Source organism: Liolophura sinensis, chromosome 10 (genome assembly GCF_032854445.1).
Source record: "Liolophura sinensis isolate JHLJ2023 chromosome 10, CUHK_Ljap_v2, whole genome shotgun sequence".
NCBI classification, from domain to species: domain Eukaryota; kingdom Metazoa; phylum Mollusca; class Polyplacophora; order Chitonida; family Chitonidae; genus Liolophura; species Liolophura sinensis.
Window position 1 is genome coordinate 5146910 of NC_088304.1, and position 22944 is coordinate 5169853.

Here is a 22944-nt window from a genome sequence, read left to right on the forward strand (position 1 = left end):
CGCCAGGCTAAAGGCTGGGCTCAGTCAGGAGATCAATGATAGCATGTGAGTTGGAACAATACAGATTGAGACCTGAACAACATGCCCCTTTTTTTTTACATTATGAAATGCATGGTCTTGCACTGGTTAGTGTTAGATGACATGTAGTTGTGTAGACTCCATGTATCCTTGCACACCTTGCACTGTCTGTAGTCCTGTCTTTATCCTCACCACACTTGCATACATATATATAAATCTGCCTGACAAACCTACACCCTGATAGTGACTCAGGCCTCCTAGCCATCTGATTGGCTGACAGCCTCTAACCCAGCCCTCCGATAGGCTAGTCTAAAAATAGCCTATGATCCTGGTGACCAGTGGGGAGAGCACATGGTGAAGGGAAGCCGGTTGTGTAGGGAGTGAGACCACATTGATTTGAGGAGACTAGAGCTGTGTTCCTGTACCACCCAGGCTTAGTTAGCCGCTACCTATATAGTCACAGCTGACTACATCCCCAGGGTATTCTCCAACAACACCCGCCATGGTAATTTCTGATTAATACCCTTTTACGTCTGTCTTTATATTTTCCTGGCCTATTTCATTTCCAGCCATTTTTGAGTGCCATGTTGGAGCTGTATAATGCTTCGCTTATTTAAGGTTCCCCCCAAGGTAATTTATGTGTACCTTTACACCCATATCTTCATCTTATGATAAGAATGCTTGTCACAATTGTCTGTTCTATCTCTTGGATGTTGGTTGTGTGTCTACAGATATATATGTATGGATGTTATGGACCTGAGCAAGCATCTTTCTCTGTTTGTAGCTGCAAATTGTGAAATGACATGATGTAATAGTGGGATTGCATACACTTATGTAGACTTACTGTTAAATGTTTTTTTTTTATTTAGATAATGTAGTGTATACAAATGTTTAAGAATTTGACATGAACCTTCTCCATCAAGCCTACATTTTTTTTTTTGGCTCCTTCTGTACAGTAACTCCTCATTTCATCTTGGCATTACCCACTGCCCATATTTATTTTTTCTTTTAATTAAATTGGTCATTTTCAGATATTTGTATTCTTTCCTTTCCTGTTCATAACTCTTTATTAAAGCCATGTATTAATCCATGTTTCTGGTAGTGAACACTAACTTAGAGCAATTTTCATGTATGAATCAAGTTCTTCATGTTAACAGTTTGTCAGTAACTTGCCAAAGGTAGGTGGTTTTCCACGGGCCATCTGGATTTTCATGGATCTTGGTGAATGTGTTGTGGATGACATGTTATTGTGCTTGAAGATTGATTGGAAATTGAATTAATTTTTAAGTTATCACCATCTAAAAGGTGATTATGGTCGTGACCTTGTGAATGCAAGGCCTGTGGTGTTCAACAAATATTCCTCAAAATTGGGATAATAAATTATGCTGAATTATTATGGAGATTTTTAGCTTCTGTCCGTAAATTATTTTCCAAGTTTTCATCATTGGCAGATTGTCTGGATTTTCATATAAAAAAAAAAAAAAATAACAGCTCGTCTGCACAACTCCTAAAATATTCCACGGATTTCATGAAACTTGGCAAATTTTTACATTGCTTAACATGTTTTGCATTCGCAGTTACGAAACACGTGTCTTGCATTCGTAGTTACACAACATGTGTCTTGCATTCGTAGTTACACATGTGTCTTGCATTCGTAGTTACACAACACGTGTCTTGCATTTGTAGTTACACAACACGTGTCTTGCATTCATAGTTACACAACACGTGTCTTGCATTCGTAGTTACACAACATGTGTCTTGCATTCGTAGTTACAAGTGTAGATATCACTCTGCTGAGGACCATATGTAGATGAGTATGAACATTTTTGGTGCCATTCTTTTTGATTACTGGATCCAGAGATTTTTCATTGTAATACCCAGGTTATGATCACTGAAATACATTTTGTTTTCTACATAAATCTTTTTTTTTTTTTAATTTTAAACCTTCTAAGATCAAGCTAAGCATGTAAATCACATTTCAAAATTTTTACTTCAGTCAAAACTGACTTGGGTGAATGTGTTCATTCATATAGAATTAGTGACATGTGTAATTATATGTAGGTTAAAACCACGTCAACTATTTGAATGGATCTGTCTGTGTGACAAGAAACCCTGGAAACACCTGGTGAACTGGATCAGGGATGTACCCACATAGGTCATAAGTTAGTATGTGTATTCTCACAATCCCATTTGTTTGATCTGCACCCAAAAATCAATAAGCTCATTCCAGACACAAAAGTGGGCGTGTAGGTATATACCTTTGTGGTAGCCTCTAATTGGGAGTGGGCGGCACCTGGTACAGTACAGGGCAGCCTTGGTTTTAGCTGAATCAGTCATGTGTTTGGATTTCTACCCTGTCATGGCTGCCTCAAATTCTGTCATACTAGACCTGCTCCCAGCACTGGCACACTAGGCCTGCCCCCAGCACTGTCACACTAGGCCTGCTCCCAGCGTTGTCACACGAGGCCTGCTCCCAGCGTTGTCACACTAGGCCTGCTCTCAGCGCTGTCACAGTAGGCCTGCCTCCAGGGCTGTCGCACTAGACCTGCCTCCAGTGCTGTCACACACGTGTCACCTCCAGTGCTGTCACACAAGTCTTGCCTCCAGCTCTGTCACACCAGTCTTGCCTCCAGCGCTGTCACGCTAGACCTGCCCTTGTTCTGTCATGCTAGACCTGCCCTTGTGCTGTCACGCTAGACCTGCCCTTGTTCTGTCACGCTAGACCTGCCCTTGTGCTGTCACGCTAGACCTGCCCCAGTGCTGTCAGGTCAGACCTGTCCCCATCGCTGTCACGCCAGACCTGGCCCCAATGCTGTCAAACCAGACGTTCCCCAACTCAGACCTGCCACCAGTGCTGTCATACTAGACCTGCCCCCAGTGCTGTCAGACCAGACCTGCCCACAAATGCTGTCACACTACCTCTGTCAGATTAGGCCAGGCCCCAGTGCTGTCAGACTAGTCGCCAAGCCATTAATCCCCCTTCAGTCTGGTCATGCAAATCTCGCGTCCAGTCTGTTTGGCCACCATCGAATCCTAGTGACTTCAAACCCCCTAGCTGTCTGGTCATGTAATGGCTCCTCTATCACCAAAACCCTCGGACCAATGTCCAATCTGGTCATTATTTCCAATGCTGTCACCCTGTCCAACCCAATGACGCTAGGACCCATGTCCAATTCTGTCACACTAGGGGTCACACCTCCTCCCCCACTACCGCTATAGGGTCTCCACCCCCCCCCCCTTCCCCTTTAACGGGTTTCATAGACCTACCCCCTCTTCCCCCTGTGCTTCTTCCACAGACCAACCCACTCTTCCCCATATGCGGCTTTTCTCCCCTCTCCCCCATGTGTGGCCACTGCAGACCTGCCCCCACTTCCACATCTGCGTTCTCCGCAGACCCCCCCCCCCCTTCCCTTTTTCTCTGTGCGGTCTCCTCAGACCTGCTATGCCTCTTCCCCTGTGCGGCCTCATCAGACCTGCTATGCCTCTTCCCCTGTGCGGTCTCCTCAGACCTGCTCTGCCTCTTCCCCCTGTGTGGCCTCCTCAGACCTGCTCTGCCTCTTCCCATTATGCGATCCCCACAGACCTGCTCTGCTTCTTACCCATATGTGGTCCCCACAGACCTGCTCTGCCTCTCTCCCCCCCACCTCAAAATATTCAACAATGAGGTGCCCTTCATGGGTGGTTCCACCCCATGCCCTTCTGAAGCCAGATTAGGCCTGCTGTATCCTCTTCAGACCTGCTCCGCTTCTTCCCCATGTGGTCTCCTCAGACCTGTTCTGTCTCTTCCAGTGTGCAGTCTTCACAGACCTGCTTTTCGTCTCCTCTCTGTGCGGTCTCCACAGGCCTGCTCCGCCTTTCCCAGTGTGCAGTCTTCACAGACCTGCTCTACATCTTCCTCCTGTGCGGTCTCCACAGACCTGCTCCTCATCTACCCCTGAGCGGTCTCCTCAGACCTGCTCTGCCTCTTCCCCTGTGCGGTCTCTTCAGGCCTGCTCTGCCTTTTCCCCCTGTGTCGTCTTCACGAACCTACTCCGCCTCTTCCCCTGTGTGGTCTCCTCAGGCCTGCTCTGCCTCTTCCCCTGTGCGGTCTCCTCAGACCTGCTCTGCCTCTTTCCCTGTGTGGTCTCCACAGACCTGCTCCGCCTCTTCCCCTGTGCAGTCTGCACAGACCTGCTCCGCCTTTTCCACTGTTCGGTCTTCAGACCTGCTCCTCTTCTCTCCCCACTGCAGACGTGCTCTCCCTCTCCCCCCTCTTTAGACCTGCTCCCCCTTTTCCCCCTCTCCGGCCTCCACTGAGTTGCCCTCTCCCCCTCTTCCCCCTGTTCAGCCTCCCCCCTTTTCCCCGTGCTGTCTACAGAACTGCTCCTACTCATCCGCCTCTACCCCCTCTGCAGATCTGCCCCCTCTCTACCCCCTCTGTGGCCTCTACAGACCTGTTCCCCATCTTCCTCCCTTCCCCCTGTGCGGTCTCTGCAGACCTGCCCCGCTTCTTCCCTCCGTGCGGTCTCTGCAGATCTGTCCCCCTCTTCCCCCTCTGCGGCCTCTGCAGACCTGCCCACTCCTCCAGACTTGCTCCCCTTCCTCTGTTCAGAGTCCACAGACCAGTCACTCTTGTCCTGTGTGGTCTCTACAGACCTGTCCCCCTCTTCCCCCTCTGCGGTCTCTGCAGATCTGTCCCCCTCTTCCCCCTCTGTGGCCTCCGCCGACCTGGCCACTCCTCCAGACTTGCTCCCCTTCCTCTGTTCAGTCCACAGACCAGTCACTCTTGTCCTGTGTGGTCTCTGCAGACCTGTCCCCCAGTCTCTGCATCAACCCCTCTCCCTTTCCTTCCCCCCCCCTCAACCCTCAGTCACTTTTCCTCTCCCCTTCTCAAACCCTTTTTACTTGGTGACCAAGTTCTTGATCTGCAGCAGCAGAACAATTGACATTCAGCACTCAGAAGACAGTGTGTTGTGCTCCAGATTACTGATGTATTATCACATTATCATGGTGATCCTGATTAAAAATTTTGAGGCAATGCATTTTGATGGGTTTCATTTGATTACTGTTGTTTCATTTATTGCAGCAACCCGAACTGATTATGTAGTTCTGCTTCCATTTTCACATTTTCCTTTTGTTTTATGGTATCGGGTTTCAGATCCGTACATCTCATTTATCACTCAGGGAAACTTTTCTCCAGATGAAGAGGAAATCTTGTCTGCAAATCGTCAAAAGTTACCCTCTATCTTTTGGGATTATGCAAGCCCTTTAAATTCAAAGAAAACATTTGTGAAAACGAGGATCCTGAATACAGAGTTTTTGAGCATGAAGAGATAATTTTTAACATTGTAAATAAATGCATACTGAAAGGTACGGAAGTTAGGGTGGATTTCACAAAGCCATTTCTGATCAAAGTCAAAGTTTATAAATTCTTTACAGTGCTTAGTTTTTGGTATTAAAAGCTGAAACTTAGACACATTTGCTTTAAGATAACATTGATAAGGTGGACAATAGTTTTATTTCTAAGGCCGAACAATAATCTTTAAGATCGTATTTAAAATTTTGAAATAACTAAGTGAGATCGGCACCTAATCCGAGTATTATGTCATAGTGATTTTGTCCGTCTGTCCGCCCGTCCGTATTCGTGTCGGCTATAACTCCAACAGTTTTCTGCATCAAGTTTTAATGTTTGGTGTACACATTGATACGGATGACAATGTGTCATGACTCGGATTTGTCCATTTTCATGGTTGTCATGATTACCAGATAACCTTTTTCCTTATGTATACTATATAGATATGTGATTTCATGTCCGGGCTAGGACTCCAACAGTTTTGACAGTGTTAAACTTTTGATGGATACATAAATGACAATGTGTTGCAACTCAGATTTGTCCATTTCCACAGTTGTCATGGTAACTAGATAGACATTTTCTATATACATATATAGGATATGAATAGATTTGATTTTCCTGTCCAGGCCCCCCCCCCCCACCCCCCACCCCCCACCTACCCTGTTTTCCTTGCAGAGTTTTAATTGTTGGTTTTGGAACAAACATATACAGATGACGATGTGTTACACCTGGCATTTGTCCATTTTTCACGGTTGTTATGGTAACAGGATAGCCATTTTCCTTGTATATATACTACCTAAACAGAAATGATTTGGTGCCCAGGCTAGAAACTCCAACTGTTCTCTGCATAAAGTGTTCACTGGAACTCTGCTTGGGGTATGACACAATGGTGTAGCCCACGTGCAGGTATGGGCAAACAATAAAAAATTTTTGCTGAAAATGGAGGATGTATCATGTCTCTAGAGATGACCAATGAACAGCCCATTTTCTACCTGTTCGTCTTATGTAAATTGTACATCATGATCGTCCAAACTTGTGACTTTTATGAATGATCGGTCAAGGTTAGTTCTAAGCCTTTCAGTCACACTAGAGTTCCCACCAGGCCTAGGACAGGAATTTGTAGATTCCCCACTCTCGTAGTTTCTGGGGCTTTGGTAGCTAAAAGCAGTGGACGACACTTGTCTGATGATGGTCAAGGACCGCTTGTCTCCCACCAATGGGCTGTATAAGTCTTTACATCACAAGTAGGAAAGCTCATCAGTTACATGCCAGAGGTCAGTGGTTTACTCTAAACACTCGAGCAATAAACAACAAATGCAAACTGACATAGATGTGTGAAAAATTAAACACAAGTTGAATGAATAAATTACTACTGTAAATCTTCCTCCTTTTAAACCTCATTTTCAGTGGAATTTATGCATACAACTATGAAAAAGAAATGATTAGTATGTGTCATTAAAGATGCAAGCTTCATTAAACTGTGCAGATTATTTCTCTGCACCTTATAGCTCTCTTAGCATGTTTGAAAATATTGGTTGCAGAGGTGGGTTAAAGGATTCAGGCATAGACTATTCCCAAAAGCCATGTTATGTATATACTCTAACATGTCTGTTATTCGCGTACTATCTTCCATGATGTGATATGTGGAAGGCTCATTAAATGGTTGTAATTTAGTGGGGAAATACCTGTGCTAGTGTGAATAGTCAATACATGCTGCCTACATATACCTAGCTTTTTTTCTCTACACTATTCTATACAAGTATACAAGTATACAAACCCCCCCCGTCATCTGGATAGGTGTGAATGTTCATTTATTTACGTATATAACAAAGTATATTTAGAAGGTTTCTATTTTTGTAGGTCTAATAAAAGTGATACTTGTCTGTAAACACCCCCGCATACCTCCTCCCAGTTCCATGAGCTTGAAGTTTGTTTCCACCTTCATTCTCTCTGCCAACTAAAATTATCACAAGACGAACACTTACTAGTGCTCATGCCTGATGTCAGCCGGCGAGGTTAACGGTTACCTCATTGGGCTGTGATACTCATGATCCTGGGGAGATTGAGAGAATTATGTTTATAGGTAGAAAAAAGGTCGTGTTAAAAAAAACATCTCCAAAAAGGTGGGTGGATGGGAGGGTGGTGTGTTGGGGGATAGATGGTCAGGATGATTTCTGTATGGCTTCACATATATATTGTCATTAATGAGTCGTGAAATTTATGTACATGTCGGCCTACTGATATACCGGTATGAACTAATATAATTGTATTTGATTTAATGCTCTGTATTAAGATAATTTAGTCTTCCAGGATTTCACAAGCAATTGTCACTTTCATTCACATCGTTGCTTTCATTCACATCGTCGCTTTCATTCACATCCTCGCATTGTAAATGGCAATTTGTGCGAAAGCAGTTAAGTGTTAGACATAAATTATGTGGACAGGTGAAGCTTTTAAGCTGTCTTTGATCTACAAGTTCCAACTCCTGTACAGAGACTTTCCTCAGTTTTCTTTTGGAAACATAATTGAAAATCTTCAAACGACCTTTAACTATTACAACTTAAGATTTAATGTTCACAAGTAAATCCCATATGTTTTTACATCATGTTATGCGTTCAGGTTTAATGATAATTATAAAGCTTTTGATTTTCATTTGTTCTTTTAAACCAAACATCTTCTACAGGAATATTGCTAAAATTGCCACCTCTACCTTTACATTTTGTATACAGTGCATGCAGTATGTGAAACTACTTGCATTGGTTTTTGCTCCCTTCGACTTTCCAACTTGGCTTGCATCAGCCAGAGTAATGCGTTATTGATATACATAATGGTATGCTGTGAGGTAATTCAACAGGCTGGTATTTATAGCTGAACTGTTACCACTGTCTGGTTGTGCAATACCGTTTTGTCGTGTGGTATTTTGTGATGTCTCTTCTCTTTGCCTATATCAGTCTTCATCGGGGTGTTGTTAAAACAGTTGTCTAACGCACACCTTGAAGGCCAAGAAACCTACATTCATAATAATGATACTTAAATTATAGCATACGAGCCCATCAGTTAAATGGCTCTGTCCAGTTTCCTTGAGACATGAAACTGATCACCATCGTATAGGTGAAAAAGTATGGTAAGCAATCAGATGATAAATCACATGATTTTCATAATGGGATTATTTTCTCCTGTTTTCCGGGAGAATTCAGTTCAGATTTTGTATGATGTAGGAATGAGGGGCGGTCAGCTGATTTTAAGGGGAATCAGGATTTTCAAAATATCTAATCTTTGACAAAAATGGCCAGAACTGGTTGTTTTACTAATGGGCATACTAGTCATCTAGTGCAAGATATTTCAGCTGATCTTGATGGAAAAGGTTCCTTTCCTTGCGTATGAATGGGTTGATATGCCAGAGAAGGCTGTATGGGTCTATTTGTGCTGAAGTATACTGTAGATCCTGTCTGGCTTGTCATGTCGGAACCACCTTGATCTGTACACATACATGCAGTTTCTCCAACACTGGCTTTTTAAAGAATTAACTCTGTTGTAGGTGATAATAATAGAGGGAATGATCATGCTGGCTTTTTGGCTGCGTGGTCAGTCCCAGGCGTACAGATTGAATATATTAAATGTCCAGATCTGCAGCTCTCCAGATATGACCGTGCCGGCATGACCTGATCAAGAATGCTCACACTTTCATCCCTGTCAGAAATTTGCCCTGATGCGACTGTATTCTATAGCTGAGAAGCTCTGTGTTTATAAATAGCCTAGAGAACAACGCTGCATCCTTGAAATTCTTTTTATCTGGCATGCTCAGGTGTATTGAAGGTTTGGCTACAAGGATGTGCCCGGTGCCTGTGTGGTGCAGCTCTGCCGGGGCTGTGTCCGGTGCTTGTGTGGTGCAGCTCTGCCGGGGCTGTGTCCGGTGCTTGTGTGGTGCAGCTCTGCCGGGGCTGTGTCCGGTGCTTGTGTGGTGCAGCTCTGCCGGGGCTGTGTCCGGTGCTTGTGTGGTGCAGATCTGCCAGGGCTGTGCTGGTGCCTGTGCAATGCAGTGCTGCCGGGGCTGTGCCTGTGTGGTGCAGCTCTGCCGGAGCTGTACCTGGTGCCTGTGTGGTGCAGCTCTGCCGGAGCTGTACCTGGTGCCTGTGTGGTGCAGCTCTGCCGGAGGGCTGTGTCCAGTGCCTGTGTGGTGCAGCTCTGCCGGAGGGCTGTGTCCAGTGCCTGTGTGGTGCTGCTCTGCCGGAGGGCTGTGTCCAGTGCCTGTGTGGTGCTGCTCTGTCGGCTCTGTGTCTGCTGGGGCTGTGCCTGGAGCGGCTGTGCCTGGAGCGGCTGTGTCTGGTGTAGCTGTGTGGTGTAGGTCTGCCGGGACTGTGCCTGGTGACTGTGTGGTGTAGCTCTGCTTTTAGTGAACATGTAGGGTTGATCTCTAAATGGGGCATTGTGTCTATGTCAGTGCCACTCAGCCTGTTTCATGCTTGATATTGTTATTTTTGGCTCGGCATGTAGGCCTTACCTTTTCACCACTGGTTGCTGGATGTGTTCTGCACATTGATGTTTCCATTTCACGTTACAGATTATGGGCTTCCAGAAACCTCTGTACATCCGGCTTCTGTATGCTTCAGAAATTTTGTCTCCTGCCGCGAAAGGGTAGAGATTACAAGGAATTGCTCTCCATGGTGTCCTTGTGACAGTTTGTCCATCTGTCTGTCTCTCACAGCTGATCATCTTATTACAGTGGTTGAAGTCATTGAGGGGTATCAACCCCTGGGATTAAGTTTCTTCACACTTACTTTCTGGCTGCTATCAGCCATGCTGGATTTCCAGGCCATTACAAATTTCTCTTGATAAAGCAATGTGTCTCCTCTAATACAATAGGCATGCAAGCTTCCAAGCTTGTTTTCTTTGTTCAATCTCTTGAGGAGCTATACATTGATAGATTACTGAACTTCAAAAATGCTTTGATCACATGATTTTATATCCTGTCCTCCTGTGGCTCAGACACCCTTTGGTTTATCAAAGCTGTTGCTGAAACATTGAAACACACAAAATTTCTATTTTCTTCGCATATAAACTGTGTATCCCGTATAACTGTGTATCCTGCCTGGTACATGTGTACAGGATGATGAATGTTACCTATAAGTCTAGCCCTGCATTGCTCTGTTTCCTGGAAACTCTCCCATTGAGCCCCATTATGTATTAACATTCATGGCGTCGTGGTGTCATACACTCTTCACTACCATGTTTTAGGAAAAAGAAACTAAAAATAGACAGTGGGCATTATATTCATGTTCTGGAACCCTATTAGAAAATAATATTGTTTTGTGTTTCTCATGATCCTTTACTGATTCGCTAATAGATCCATTTTTACAAATGTATGTGGCTCATGGACAAAAAAATCTTTAATGTTGTCTGACCATTTTGGGACTTGACCTCCAAACAGAGTTGTACACTGTACAGTCCAATTTCTGCCATTGTGGCTACAGGCCAAAAATTGTTTTTACTGAACTTTCTAATATTTTATTACATATGTGTGATATTTAATATTCACATTTAACAGATTAACATTCATTTGCATACATGTACATCTTTAGACACACCTAAGACTTTAAAAGAGGAAGTTGTAACTCATAAAAGTGTAAGGGCTCGGGCGGGGTGGCTTACTTGCCTTCGGTAAGTAGTCTCAGTGAAGCAGCACTAGATAAAAGACGTACATGCACCCAAAGGATTCCTTCGTCGCGATTTGACTGAAAAATTGAGAAAAAAAACTCCAAGCACTCACTCACTCTTTAAGGACACATGTAATGATTTGCATTAAATAGTTACAAATCTGGCATGGGACTGTCTGGTATTTATGTATATGTTGTCTTCACTTTTTGTAGAGCGTAAATTAGGCAAGCTGCAAGCTAATGTTTAAAACACACTCATGTATGGTTAAACAATAGCTTTTAGAATATCCTAAATTTAAAACTGGTTATGCCAATATTAAATCTTCAGGGCCCATTTGGACAAAGAGATCGTACAATACAGTTAACAATTGATGTTAAAAATATTTCCGCTGATTGCACATAGGAGTTATAACTTTTAAGGCAACTGTTTTGAAGTGACAATCTCGATCTTAAACAATTAGTGTTCAGATTTAACTACCGGTCCTAATTATAAAGATTAAAACCTGTTTAAACATTATCTTTCCTGGAGGCCTTCTGAGAACATAATGATGACTTTAAATCCACCGAAACAAAAAAAAAATAGATACCCTGACCTAGTCGATCTCCTGCCAGCCGACCAGTAAAGCGGTGAGGCTCAGCGGATGACGTCACAGATGGCCAACCCAAGTCTAGCTGGCTTAAATATTTTAGGAATTCGTATCAAAACGATCACATTTTCGAGTTGGATTTCAGCTACATAGAAATATGTATACGGCTGTATCAGTTTGAACCCCTGGTGGACGACCTTAGATTTACAATGTATGACACTGACATCTCTGGCCAGGCTTCAGTTTCCGAGTTTTCAGACCTTTTGATCTTTGTCCAGGTATTTTCCAACCACACTGGGAATATCTGCTGGTAAAGTATATACCTTTGTCCTTTGTTAAACTGTACATTCCGTGCGTTTTTCTGATGTGATTTAATACTTTTGCTTTTCTTTTCCTCTGTCCACTTCACAATAAATATCATTCTGTTCCCTGAGGGATTCTCAATTCAAACCTCTGTTCGGTGGCAACGACCAGTACATGGTATTTTTGGCATTCCAAATAGGCTATGCCTATAAGGGCATATAATCGTGTGCAAAATAAACGATGTGGACTTCGGTATTAGTGGACAGAGATTTAGCATGTACTAGTTTTAAATTTAGTTAATAGTATTTTATAAGTACTATGTCCAGGTGCCGTGGTGAAAATTCAGCTGTATTCCTCTTGTATAGCTTTCAGCTGTAAAATGAGGAGAGCAGATACGGCTGTTTTGTGTGGGTACAAAATCCTTCTGTCTTGTGCAGTAAATGAGGAGAGCAGATACGGCTGTTTTGTGTGGGTACAAAATCCTTCTGTCTTGTGCAGTAAATGAGGAGAGCAGATACGGCTGTTTTGTGTGGGTACAAAATCCTTCTGTCTTGTGCAGTAAATCCACACCTTTCTGAGGGCCAAATCGTCTTGAAGCTTGAAAAAACTAACTTCAGCGTTCTGTGACAACCTGTTTTTATTTCATGGAGAAATGGGACATTCTTGTTGTCACTCGTGTAGCTTTTATAGCACTGACCAAAACGGTGAATCTCTGACAGCTGGTAAAGGTTGGACTTGTATATGACGTCATTCAGCGGAGACTGCCGAGTGTTCGCGGAAAAAAATGTATAAAAACCAGCCTCATTATCAAGTGGTTTCAAGAGCCATTGTACTCAAATTAATGTACCTTTTCCTGTATTGTTTTTTTTACACTCAATTTAACAATTTAAATAGGGGTAGGTGATGGTGAAAAAAAAAAATGTGGTCACTAATCCTTTTAAGCCAAATTTAAATTGTACATAAACGTGGTCTATATAAATGTATCGGTCAATAACTTTTCTTGCTTTTATCTTCTACATCATAAAGATTCAGCAACTGACAACAGTGTGTGAAAAAATGATCATGGCATCTTTTTGAGATAAATACATTGCACATCTTTGCAAACGGAGTCGAAAGGTACTAACTAACAGTCTATCTACACTGTATAAGGGTGAGTATTTGTACTTAACATTAATTTTGGAGCGATTATTAATATTTACAACTGGGGACGATTTTAAATAATTACAACTGGATAGAGTCAGAATTAACGTTTAGTACAAATACTTGCCTTTATTGATAATTAGTACCTAGTAATTTCACTTTGCAAGCTACTATCAAAGGTTACAATCCCTTTGTGCAAGGGGTGTTGATTGTTAGGTAAGGCTACAAAATCCTTCCGTCTTGTGCACTAGTGGTCCTAGTGATTTATAATCAAATTAGGCTTTTGTGCAAGGGGCCCCTGATTGTTTTGAACAATAGGACAGTTAGGCTTTTGTGCAAGGGGCCCCTGATTGTTTTGAACAATAGGACAATTAGGCTTTTGTGCAAGGGGCCCCTGATTATTTTGAACAATAGGAGACTGATACAAAAGTAGTCACAGGACTTTATTTACCTTTAACCACAAAGAGTTCAAAATTGAAACCCTATTGTACACAGCGGAACATTGCACACTTAGTCACTTAAAATGTTTATGTGCACGGGTTTAACCAAGAAGTTATTAGCTGGCAGTTACAGACTTAGACCAGGTGTTGTGTTGTTGCACCGCGGGTTTATAGACCTTTTGTATTTTAGGCTGGGTCAGATGTGCATAATCTATGTGTATGATAGCACTTTAACTGCTAGTTTAGTTTATTGTGTTCAAGATCAGGGGTATATCCTGAGTGCTAGCTGGATTACACTTTCTTATGTTTGTCAACTTGTAAACTGCATGGGTGATTACTTTTTATAGGGGGTGGGTGAGGTGGGGCGGGGCGGGGTGGTGCTGTGCGGTATGGCAGTTGGGCTCATCAGACAGTTCTCATGGATTGTGCTGAAACTTGGTAATGGCTAAGGCGGCCATCTGAAGATATGGATGTGCTTTTTGCCCTGTAGTGCATCAGTTACTTTTTTAGAGTTATCAGACGATCATTAGTCTGTTCCTATGGTTATGGGGTGGAAGAATGCCCTCTTCTGACGACACTCACTTCTGTAACAGATGCAAACTGTCATTTCTGAAATACTGTAACCTGCATGTAGAAGCTACTCTACGGTACCCACAACCCTTTTTGTCTGTGTTTTGTTATAACTACGCAGGCAGCTTACAGATCAGTAACCTGCACATTTTAGGTTGAAGTTGATCTGTGCTAGGTAAAACATTGTTTTTATGTGGATAACGCAAGCAGTCAAGAGCTGGGATAATGAGGACTTCAGGACACAACAATTTCTGCACCAAATTGATTGTGTTAGCAAAAATTGGAACTGTGTCTATTTACACATAATAATGCGCTGCAAACTTGCTACATATTCACAATGGGAAATAAGTTCAGAGAGGTAGGTGTTGATGAAGCAATTAATGGCATGCCTGTGTATATTCATGATAATGATTTGATACTGACAGGTAAATCTGCCTATGTAGCCGGGGCTTACGTAACATGTTTTGCTAAACAGACCTTTGAATTATTTTGTTAACTTCTTGATATTCATGTTTTATCCTGCAGAACAGATGTCAAAAAAAAAAAAAAGTGTTACAGGATGACTTACCAGTGGTTTTGACAAATTGAACAATGTAGCGTACAAGTTGTGGGAAATCATGATTTTACAGGTTGAAAATGTTATGGAAACTTTTGAAAGGAATTGTATTATAACCCATGTTTCAGGATAGCGTCGTGGTCATGCTTCAGTGGTTTCTCTCAACAAAACATTTCACATGGATGATCAGTCATGTTTTGTCTTGTGAAGAAGGCTTTCTTTAATACACACATCTTGTTTGCGATTCGAAGTATTTCTTTATTTTTGAGAAACTAGTAATTAGAGCAATTAGAAACTAGAAAGTAGATTAAAGGTTCTAAAAAGCAGGTTATTTAAGTACCCTAATCCCTCAACTTTTTTGTATATGAAAAGAGCAACTTTCAATGCAATTTATGCACATTTTTAATTTGATTTTGGTGACAAAACAACACTGATTGGATGGGCCAGTTATAGGGCTTCACAAAAAGTATCATTATATCAGCCTTTACGGATGATGCCTTCAAAATAAGCTTAAATAAACACCTTGCAAACGTATAAAAAAGTTTTATATTAAGTTTTCCAGGTCTTGAAAAGCCTTGAGAAGTAGGGGTTTTAAATGTAGCCTTAGAGAAAGAGGTTTTTTTTTAATGTAGCCTTTGGGAAAGGAGGGGTTTTAAATATTGGAAAAGGAGGGGTTTCAAATATAGGAAAAAGAGGGGTTTCAAATATTGGCTTGGAAAAGGAGTTTTAAAGTTAGGCTTGAAAAGGGACAGTTTTTGTACTTAGGCTTGGAAAAGCCTTGAAATTGAGAACCTTCAAATGTTCTGTGGGCTGATCAGTCAACAGAACCAACTCACACTTCTTCATATAGCATGCCGCCATTTTGTGGAGAAATTTGTTCGAAGTATATTTGAAATTGGATGATGCACTTGTGTGTATGTGTTACAGTTCAGCTGATATTAAAATCATTTTACATTGTTTAATTGTAAAATATTTATTTCAAATAGCAAGGGAAAGGTGTATTTTGGACCTAGAAAAGCCTGGGAACTGTTTGTCACACTGTTTTGAAGACTTAAAGCAGGTATCCAAATGAATCTGTTTTTGCTTCTGTGCTAGTCACACTAAATGCTGTGTAAATTGCTCTGCCTTCATACTTGAAGCTTAGCTTCACTGCACACATCCATCTATTTAATACACTTGTGTAAATATATATATATATATATATATATATATATATATAAAGACTATGAAAAAAAGCTGCCTGAGGCGTATTACTCATCGTTGTCTAGACTTGAACTCATTATACTTAGAGAAAGGCACCTGTAGAGGTTAACATACAACTACCGGAGTGAGTGAACCCAGAACAGATGTTAAAGGTGTACCCGTATGGCATAAACCCATGTGGTGGTGAGGCTCCTGTAGAGGTTAACATACAACTACCTGAGTGATGGCACCCACAACAGGTGTCAAAGGTGTACCAGTATGGCATAAACCCAAGTGGTGTTGAGGCACCTGTAGAGGCTAACATACAACTACCTGAGTGATTGCACCTAACACAGGTGTCAAAGGTGTACCAGTATGGCATAAACGCAAGTGGTGTTGAGGCACCTGTAGAGGCTAACATACAACTACCTGAGTGAATGAACCTAACACAGGTGTCAAAGGTGTACCAGTATGGCATAAACCCAAGTGGTGTTGAGGCACCTGTAGAGGTTAACATACAACTACCTGAGTGATTGCACCCACAACAGGTGTCAAAGGTGTACCAGCATGGCATAGACCCATGTGGTGAACTACCTGAATGACTTAAACTAGCAAGGTTTTTGTATCTGTAGAGCATTAACTGGTTACGCCAAAAGGATGATGAAACAGAATATAGGGTTATGACTTACCACATGGTCTGTACTTAGTTTTATGGGCTTGTCAATTTTGTAGTGTCAACAAAATCTGCATGTCTGGTGTCATGGCGACCAGTGAAAACTGTAATAAACTTTGGTTCATACGAATTTTTTCAACTCTGTTGGTATTACATGTATCTAGTGGTATAGTATGAAACTGACCTCTCTTTACTTACCTATTTATCTGCAACAAATAATCCAATGTAAGACTACAGTCAAATTATTAAGAGCCGGATTTGAATCTGAGATATCATTGGTCAGGGCAATAGCGTACAATAAGCACACCTTTGCCATTTGTGTATGAACAGTTGAAGATGTGGAAATTGATCTTAACTAACTTTGCATTTCTTTTTATTGTTGTGGTTTCTGTGGGTATACTAAAACTTTCTTGGGTCACAGTAATGCTGCAATGTAGTTATTAAAGGTACATGTAACATAAATTAACACTCCGCCAGCCACATTACACCACCCGCCAAACGCCCCCTCCCTCGCTCCCCCATTCCCAGCGGTTCCTGTCTTCTATCCCTAATCCCTGTCCTCCTTCCCATGCTGATTTCTTCCATCTTATTAATGCTTGTGTTGCACGTTTCATATGTATGTGTGAAATGATCCCCTCTGTCCACCACCCCAACACCACCCCACTCCCTGCCGCCAAATCCAGTCTGTAGCTATTGAGTCATGTTGTTCATGGGGCGTGTGGGGGGAGGGATTGGTTACGTGGGTGTTGGAGCGTAGAGGCACTAATAGACTTCTTGGAAGATTGTCAATGGTTCAATCCCCAGAGTGGGTTCTTCGCCAAGATAAATCTGTCAGCATCACAGGTTAATATCTGAGGTTACCTGCTCACTGGAACTATATTCCTGCGGCTGCAGGTGACTGGTTGTCTGGAAATTTTTCACTTCAGACCTTTTGAAATTGTTCTTTATTTCTTGAAATCAACCGAAAATCAACAATGGAAACCATCAGAGTATTTGTTAACTGCAAACCAACTGAAAGTTTGTAACTCCAGGTTCTTGTTACGATTATTGCTCATATTGATGTAATTTTATACTGGTACATGTCTGTTTCAAGCCATTTAGCAGTTGAATTCATGTGTGAAGTGTTAGACTTCATCAATAATGTAGTATGGTTCATGTAGCCAGCCAGAAAAAGCTGAATGTTTACCGCACCCAACCTTTCCTAATACCCCTGTAGTGTATGTGATATTTTCTAAGCATTATCCTGTCTAGCAAGACTAAAATATCCTGTTTGTATATATATTTATAGTGAAGTTGATCTTAATTAATGTGTATGTGAAATTTGGATGAGGAAGTACATGTAGGGGTCGGGTGTTTTCGGTATGGCATAACAGTGAGGTAGCACTATGATACGTGAACATTGAGTCTGTGCGGCTACAAGGAAATTATACCTTCATGCAATGTCAGAAAACATGTTCAAAGCAGCATGAAACCCCAAGTAATTGAGCACTAGTCCTCAGTTTGTGGGATATGTTGGAAAATTTCAAGTAGTTATAATAAGTATGTTGTGTTCATATGTTGTAGGCTTGATCAAGATAGCTGAGAGTCTGGGCTTGTCACTGCTGGCGCCAAGAAAAAAGATCACAGTGTTGATGATCGGAAACCACTCAGCTGGCAAAAGTTCCTTCATCAACTGGTAGGAAACGCTTCTTACAAGACTTACAGGACAAATTTATTTATTTGTGTTGGTGGTTAACATAAGATGGGTTAACTTATGTAAATTTGGATGAAATCTAAGGACTTCCTGGAATATCAAGCAGCTTTTATACTAAAAAAAAAAAAAAAAAAATGATAAAACTTAAGGTTAATTTTAAATGTGCTAGTTTGAGAAAAAATCATAAATAGAAGCTCGGAATACTAGATTTTATATAAGGTTTGGTGTGTAAAAATGTATTTTTATGTGCTCATAAATGTCTTTTTAAATAATACTTCTGATGCCTACTCCTTCAGTTCCTCTGATAAGAAATTATATCAAACTTCACAGAAAACTCTTATGAGAATATATAGTGGATGAAGCATCAGAATCAAGCAAAATTTGTCACTTGGAAAATGCTAAACTTCAGGTGAAATACAGTATATAGCTTCAGGTGAGGTACAGTATATGGCTGCAGGCCAGGTGCGGTATATGGCTGCAGGCCAGGTATGGTATATACCTATATACAGCAAGTAAATGTGCAGTATAAAAATGGATGAAGGAAAACAGAAATTTCTCACTGTGAAGTTTGTATGCTGGTGTCCGGGCCATATCCAGAGTCATTTTTTGTTCTGGAAAATACAAGGGCTCCCAAATTGTTGATTGCTTAAACTAAACAAGCTGTATTAAAACTAACAAGTAAATAAAACAAAAATATGATCATTTACCAATAAGAAGTTAAGATTAGTATCAATTTCTTTCATTCACACACTTTAGAAAGCATCATTTTGAGTTGCATTTCTGAAATTTCTTTATGCAGAGTCACAATGTCACCGTTAAAGTTTGGGATCCGACTCTTTTTTTTCCCTGGATATGGCCCTGGGTGTAAGCTGTGATTGTACCATTATGCAAGTTGTGCTCATGTAACTTATGTAGGGCAGGCAACACAAGCCAGACAAGGTGACCTTAGGTGAGGCTGAAGTCAAATAAACCTGCATTTTACAGAGAAACTGTAGCACCTGGAATGGGTGTCACCTGTCCAGTTAAGTTCATTTATCCATCACAAATGCAGACACTTTCTTTATGAGGTCGGAAATTTCATGACCTGAGCTAGCATTAACTTTTTGTTGCATAATTAAGAGAGATTCTTAATGACACTGACAGCTATAAGCTCATCTGTGAAGGTGATTAGCTCAACCAGGTAAGAAAAAAAACACACGTTCACAAGAAAGAAAAAAAAAACAATCTACCTGCCCAGGTTAGGTAGGTAGACGCTATATTAGGAGCCGAGAGAGCTCACTTGATCTGACTCATTTACCTCAGCTTACTTAGCTGAATGCAATATGCTCAAGGTATGGGATTCATTATGGGGTTCCTTCTTATGAGCGTAGCACAGGTGAGTTGTGACAGCCCTTAGTGTTATTATTAATTAAACATACCATATACTGAGGTCTTGCCACCTGTTATGGCTGCTTGAGATGCTTGAATATTTTGCATTAGCATACCTGTCCCCTGGATTAGAAGTTTAAACGAGTGTGATTTAACGAAGCCGTTACTTAAGGACTGTTGAATGTTGTCCTGTGCACAGATTTGATACTACTGGTAAGCTGGGTTTTAACACATTGTTATCTGGGTCCAATTGTTCTAACGTGTATTAGCAACTAGTTATTGAATTTATAGATACTTAATATTTGTATGAAGATGTAACATCAGGATTTTCTGAGGATGAACTGATATTTACACATATTATACATTTCATATGTGTAAAACAAGTTATGTGCTTGTAATAGCATTTTTGTCCTTATACTTTTGTTATGTCAACTAACTATTAGACTTTGCTGTGGATTGAGGGTTAGTTTGCCTTATTTCATGTTTAGATCAAACTACTATTTGTTGCCAAGTGGAATACCATAAATTCTTTTCTTACACTTTTGTGGTTTGACTTCTGGGTAGATTGACCGTTTGCTTTATTTCATGTTTAGACCAATTTAGTGATTGTGGAGTATCAGAAATGTTTATTCTTTTCATACACTTGTATGATTATACTGTTGGTTGGATTGACTATTTGCCTCATTTTATGTTTAGACCAAACTATTCATAGTTGAACACCATAAATGTTTATTCTTGTGTAAGAATGCGACGAGGCAAGCTTAACCTGTAAGTCTAATGATGTTAATGATATGCGGTCAACTTTAATAGTGCAATGTCCTATAAATTGTGTACTTAGTGAGTGTAAAGAAAAAGTGTACTCGGTGAACCTTCAGGGTAGGGAAAAAAATGTGATGTTATGTGGAGAAGTCAGTTAAATTTGGAAGGTGCACTCATCAAAGCAAGCTGTGTTTCGCTAAACTAGACATTTGTTTTGATATTAACTTTGAGTCTAAGGTGTACTGTAGTGTGCAATCACCTGACAGCTTTAGGCTTGACAGGTGTCTCAATTGTTTGCTGCATGTTACAAAGACATTAAGGGGGTGAAAGTATCTGTAGCTATACAGGTCTGTAGTACTGGACTCTAGATAACCCTAATGTACCAGCTTGAACTTCCTGATCTCCAGTTTAAAAAAAAAAAAAAAGGCATTGTATAAATTTAGAGAAAGCACAGATTAGGAACTTCCTGAATTTGTGTTAACCCATCAGAAGCTCTGTACAAAAAAAAAAGTTTAATTTGCAGGTGTATTGCATGTATTGTAATGTGGTTTGGTGTATTCATGTGAGTTGTGTACATAATGACAACATTTTGTAACAACCACAAGTACTTTGTAGCTGATTTCCTTGTTAACTTCGCAGTACAGACAACAGCCAAGTCTGTTTATAAGTTTACGTCCTATCGCTCGTCAGCTCTGTCATTGGCCATTAGTACCCACCTGTTGTTCACCTCACAGTTGCCTAGTCGTGTTGTGACAGGCACATTTGGGGTATTGACATGGCTGAGATCAAATATTACACTCTTGGAAATGGGTGATATGTCAATATGTACTTTCCTTGATTTGACAAGTGGTCTGTGCAGATGTCTTTTGGGTTTATCATCTGGCGTCTTCTGCTGGGCTCTGCCCGGTTTCCTCCCACCATAATGCTGGCCGGCATCATATAAGTGAAATATTTTTGAGTATGTCGAATAACACCAATCAAATAAATCAATAAATATATTTTTTGAAGTCTCTTTATATTAATATTTTATTTGCATTATTGTCTTCAGTTCTGATGTCTGTAGCTAGTTTCTGTTGTTGGTCACACGCATTATGGTCGCGGTTCTCATGAATTTATTTATTTATTTTTATGGATCCACGTTAGTATCCTGGAGGGGACATCACTTGAAATCATTATTATTATTATTACTATTATTATTGCTCTTGGTCAAGTCGTAAAATTGCAATATCTTGGAAACTGGTATAGGTAGAAGAACCAAACTTTGTAGCCTTAATAAGAAATATATGGAGTTGGTTCAGAAGTAGGTCAGTTTTTAAAACTACTCAAAATCATTAAACACACTAATTGGTGCCCATTGGCATCACAAACACAAATATGCAAGAATTATTTTTGTATTCATGTTTTTATGTTTTGACCAAAAAAACTAACGAAAATGTGACAGAACTGTCCTATGTAAATAACTCGGGAGCTGCATGCGAGACTGCACGAAACCATTGACTGCAGTTTACTGTGGGGACGGGTGTCAGCTCTACAACAATGCATTCTTTCTGTCTTCTGTTTTGGGAGGCCAAACTCACAACATTGTATTCTTTCTGTCTTTTGCCCTTGAGTATCAGCAGAAGATCAAATCTCTATTCTAGTCTTCAGTACTTCGAAAATAGTAAATGATGCTTGGCAGTTTCAAATCCAGTACATTCCTTTACTTCTTGGGTTTTTTACCATTATCATGAACTTTATAGACATCAGGCTACAGGAAGTGGTAAAAGTCTAGTCTCATGGACCCTAGCAATTTATATTATTGTTATTTTGTTTTTTTTTATCCTGTCAAAGTTTAGGCCTTAGCTGTACTATTACAGGGATTCATCCAGTTTTATAGCAATGAGGCAGTACCTTAAATAAGAATGCAAATTTATCTAGTCCTGAAATATTCATGAAAGGTGGAAGACATTTAATGTTAAGGAAACATCATCACCCTGAATGAAGTCCATGGAAAATAATTCTCACCTGTTGAGTGCTTGTGTGTGGGGTGAGTGCTTGTGTGTGGGGTGAGTGCTTGAATGTTAGTCACCTCTTAGCTTTTCAGAAAACAATATGCTGCACTGGAAATGATTTGGGTGAATTGTTGAAAATTACCGTATAGGGATGATGGTGAGGAGACAGTACGGGGTTGGAAAAGTCAGGACATAAGGTGTTTTGATTATGGGTCTCTGGGCAAAATAACTATACCGTATGGCTATTCATGCAGTTCTACCCTTAACCTATCTTTTTCTTTGTTTTGGAACTGTTTAAGAAAGATAACTAACCCCAGCTAAAAGATGAAAATTTAGCACTTTTGACAGAAGTGACAGAATAAGAAATGATTATGATGAGTGTTACAAATGTGTTATCTCTAGTTCTTGAAGTTGAAAGGTATGGTGCATTTTTTGCTCCTGCAGAGTGTCCATGCGCGTACGCCTTTCTGCTCAGCACAATCTCGTACCTCTGGTTAATTGTGAAGTGCTGTGGGTAGTGCCACAGCCTGAGTACATGTTGACACAACAGGGGGAAATACAGACCTCATACTTCTCCTCTGCTGGCGTGCAATGTGGGCCAACTTTTGTGTGGAGAACCAGTTTAAAACCATCCCACCTTTTACAGTACATACGTGTACATGCTAGTACTTCTCAATA

The 22944-nt window shown here is 40.9% G+C and overlaps 1 protein-coding gene across 2 annotated transcripts in view; it reads left to right on the plus strand.

Annotated features, from left to right (window-relative positions):
* Positions 1 to 22944, plus strand: part of LOC135476130 (sarcalumenin-like) — an 85515-nt gene that overhangs the window by 15549 nt on the left and 47022 nt on the right. Inside the window, exons 1-2 of one of the 2 annotated variants that reach the window (XM_064756043.1) lie at positions 449 to 523; positions 18019 to 18130. In XM_064756043.1, coding sequence (XP_064612113.1) covers positions 18087 to 18130 — 44 coding nt within the window. In that variant the 5' untranslated portion in view covers positions 449 to 523; positions 18019 to 18086. Of the gene's footprint in view, positions 1 to 448; positions 524 to 18018; positions 18131 to 22944 lie in introns of those variants that run through there. The other variant, XM_064756042.1, reaches the window with a different exon arrangement.